Source organism: Camellia sinensis, chromosome 3, assembly GCF_055761805.1.
Source record: "Camellia sinensis isolate YWXY chromosome 3, ASM5576180v1, whole genome shotgun sequence".
NCBI lineage: Eukaryota > Viridiplantae > Streptophyta > Magnoliopsida > Ericales > Theaceae > Camellia > Camellia sinensis.
The window spans coordinates 120,972,878-120,976,147 of record NC_138963.1 but is presented as its reverse complement, the minus strand read 5'-3'; the positions used below and the strand labels follow the sequence as shown (position 1 = coordinate 120,976,147).

The following is a 3,270-nucleotide window of genomic DNA, read 5'->3' as shown; positions in this document are numbered from 1 at the left end:
CACATAAATGACATGCGTTATATTTTTATACATAATGTTGTAAATTTATTCAACTTATTAAGTTAACTTCAACCAAATTAGTAGTCATTTTTCTTTAAAAATCTTAATCGACGTTATCAATTGAATCAAATTGAAACAAAATTTAAAATCAAGAGTTAAAATAAAGTTAATTAAAAATACAAAAATCAAAATAACATAAAGAATAAAATGTAAGGACTACCAAAGTAAGGTACCCAATCATATATATACACATATATGTTGGCCAAACCCAAAGTGCATGTGAAAGAAGAAGAAGAAGAAGAAGAAAGTTGCAAGTTGCAAAGCAACAAACAAAATGGAAAATCAAAGAAACAACCTCCTTGTGTCATCCTTTCTTGTTTATGTCCTCCTCCTTCTAACCACAGCAGCTAATGCTCAACTGAGGCAGGACTTCTACCACAACATATGCCCTAATGTCGAATCCCTCGTCCGTTCTGCTGTTACCAACAAGTTCCACCAGACCTTTGTCACTGCACCCGCCACGCTCAGACTCTTTTTCCATGATTGTTTTGTCCGGGTAATTCCATATTTATAGAAATATATACTTTTTGTTTGAGCAATTTATTTTTCTTGATCGATATTTATATACTTACTGTTATTGATTTTGAACTATGTATATAGGGTTGTGATGGTTCAGTGATACTGCAAAATGGTGGTAAGGCTGAGAAGGATCACCCGGATAATCTTTCATTGGCCGGAGATGGATTTGACACTGTCATCAAAGCCAAAGCGGCTGTGGATAGCGATCCTCAATGCAGAAACAAAGTTTCATGTGCAGACATATTGGCTTTGGCTACTAGGGATGTCATAGCCTTGGTATACATATATATATTCCATCTATCTACACCTGTTACTATTCCAACAAATATTATGTAACCAATTTTTTCTTTGCTAAGTCACATTATTAATTAATTAAAATTAATTCTAGCTATAATATATACATATATGCAGGCTGGAGGACCATCTTATTCAGTGGAATTGGGAAGACGCGATGGGCGAATATCAACTATAGCTAGTGTTCAACACAAACTTCCATCGCCAAATTTTAGTTTAGATCAGCTCAATACCATGTTTAGTTCCCATGGTCTCACCCAGTCAGACATGATCGCTCTATCAGGTGAGCTACACAAATTAAACTTCAATTTTTTAGTCCTAATTAGTTGCTTGAGAAATTTATGCCATAAGTTTTTATAGAAAATGAAATGTATGTACTTAATTCATTTTAGATGTGAGTCATATCATATTAAATTTAAATTTGTGCTACAATTTCATTTTCTACTCAGTTTTAGTATTACTTTTTCGGGGCTTCCTAGCTAGTTTGCTTTTTTCTTTGTCTCTTACATATGTATATATATTCAATATACAATTAACAATGGAATAGAGTTTGAAAATGCTACCTAAATTTTTTTTCATAAACAGTGTGTGAACAAAAAATCATTCTAAGTGTGCCTAATCTTAAAAATCAATCAATAAATTTATTAATTTGTGTTCTAATAAGCAAGTTAGTAATGCTTAATTTGTCTCTCCTGAATTGAAGGTGCACATACAATTGGTTTCTCTCACTGCAGCCGGTTCTCAAATCGCATCTACAATTTTAGTCCCAGAAATCGAATTGACCCTACGCTGAATTTAAGTTACGCCCTTCAACTAAGACAAATGTGCCCGATTAATGTTGACCCAAGAATCGCCATTAACATGGACCCAACAACGCCTCAAACGTTTGACAATGTCTACTTCCAGAACCTTGAGCAAGGAAAGGGTTTGTTCACCTCTGATGAAACATTGTTCACGGATGGTCGATCAAAGGCCACTGTGAACCTATTTGCTTCCAACAATTCTGCTTTTAACCAGGCTTTTATAACTGCTATTACCAAGCTTGGCCGAGTTGGAGTAAAGACAGGGAACCAGGGAGAGATTCACCGTGATTGCACTGCTATCAACTAGAATTAACTAGAACAAGAAATCTAGTTAGCTTTTCGATCTATTTCCAGACATATCATATTACTTCTTTTCTCTTCTCTTCTGTAATAACTACTAGAATTTGTTCTACTTATTTCTTTTCTTGAAGAGATTAATAATTTGAGGCCATCCATGTATCTTTTTCTTTATTCTTTAATCAATAATATTGATATGATTTATTCAATATTACTATGATGACTGCATAACAAATTAGTTATTATCAATTTTTGTCCCCCTAACAATTCATCCAAGGGACTAACCAATTTGTACCACTTTTTAAACACTTCTCTTGCATTTGACGCAAAAAATTTAAGTAACTTTTGCCTTAAAATAAGAGGTTATTACTTGGCAGTAATGTTAGGGGGGAAAAATAGATATCCAAATTTATAAAAAAATTTACAAATTTAATTATTAATTTTTATAAATTTTTTCATTAGTATGTTATTATTTTTTCAATACCCTCTGATGTGATATTTCACCTTAAAATAACTAGCAATGACTTTTAAAATGTCAAACAACTATAGCATAGTTTGACAATGGGCAACATACTTAACATTAATCAAAGGCAATTCAACATTCTATCCTCCAACTATGTTTTCATTCCTCCATCTCACCTACCGGCCACAACTACGTCTATAATGTGGATAAATTACAAATATTTGTTTAAAATATGAATAGTCTTTTGTGGTTTAAAAAATTACAAATACCTCATTGCCAGAATTTTTTATTTAACAGAATTAATTGAAAAAGTGAAATTTCTAATTGTTCACCTATACAATAATAAAATTATCTAAATTATTAATTGAAATAAAATTTTGACATTATTAAAAACTGTTAATTAACTTGATGATTTATTAATAAAATGACCTATTTGTTATGAAATTTGATAAGGATTCTAGTACAGAAGCAACAGCCACAGCTTCAGCTTCAGCAGCAGCTTCTGATATGGCTACTGCAACATTCAAGAACAGAGCTTCAACTGCAGTTTCATATAGTCAGTTAGGAATTGGTTAGCTAATTGTTAGGAGTTAGTTTCACTGTTAGGAGTTAGTTATCTGCTTAGATCAGCAGTCGTTTATCTTCTATAAATACAATTTGTATGTACTATCAACATTAATAATAAGAAATGCATTTTCCACATGGTATCAGAGCAATAAAGCTCTCACGAGCATTCTTGGGTTCTTGATTTCATTTTCTCAGTTCTTCCAAGAATCTTCAAGTTTTCTCGATCATTCTTCAAAGTTCTTCAATCTTCTTCAATGGCAACTCCTA

The 3,270-nt window shown here is 32.3% G+C and overlaps 1 protein-coding gene across 1 annotated transcript; it reads left to right on the top strand.

Moving 5' to 3' along the window:
* The first annotated feature begins 265 nt into the window (after positions 1-265).
* Positions 266-2,182, top strand: LOC114306857 (peroxidase 16). The gene is made up of 4 exons (XM_028252186.2): positions 266-556; positions 661-855; positions 991-1,156; positions 1,577-2,182. The coding sequence occupies exons 1-4, from the start codon at positions 335-337 to the stop codon at positions 1,981-1,983; spliced, it is 990 nt and encodes a 329-aa protein (XP_028107987.1). The 5' UTR covers positions 266-334; the 3' UTR covers positions 1,984-2,182.
* Positions 2,183-3,270: the final 1,088 nt, after the last annotated feature.

What these genes read in the sequence shown, in the direction of transcription:
- LOC114306857 (XM_028252186.2), top strand. Translation starts at nt 335, where the DNA reads ATGGAAAATCAAAGAAACAACCTCCTTGTGTCATCCTTTCTTGTTTAT. An exon ending in TCCATGATTGTTTTGTCCGG is followed by an intron (nt 557 to 660) that starts GTAATTCCATAT and finishes CTATGTATATAG; the next exon opens with GGTTGTGATGGTTCAGTGAT. An exon ending in CTAGGGATGTCATAGCCTTG is followed by an intron (nt 856 to 990) that starts GTATACATATAT and finishes ACATATATGCAG; the next exon opens with GCTGGAGGACCATCTTATTC.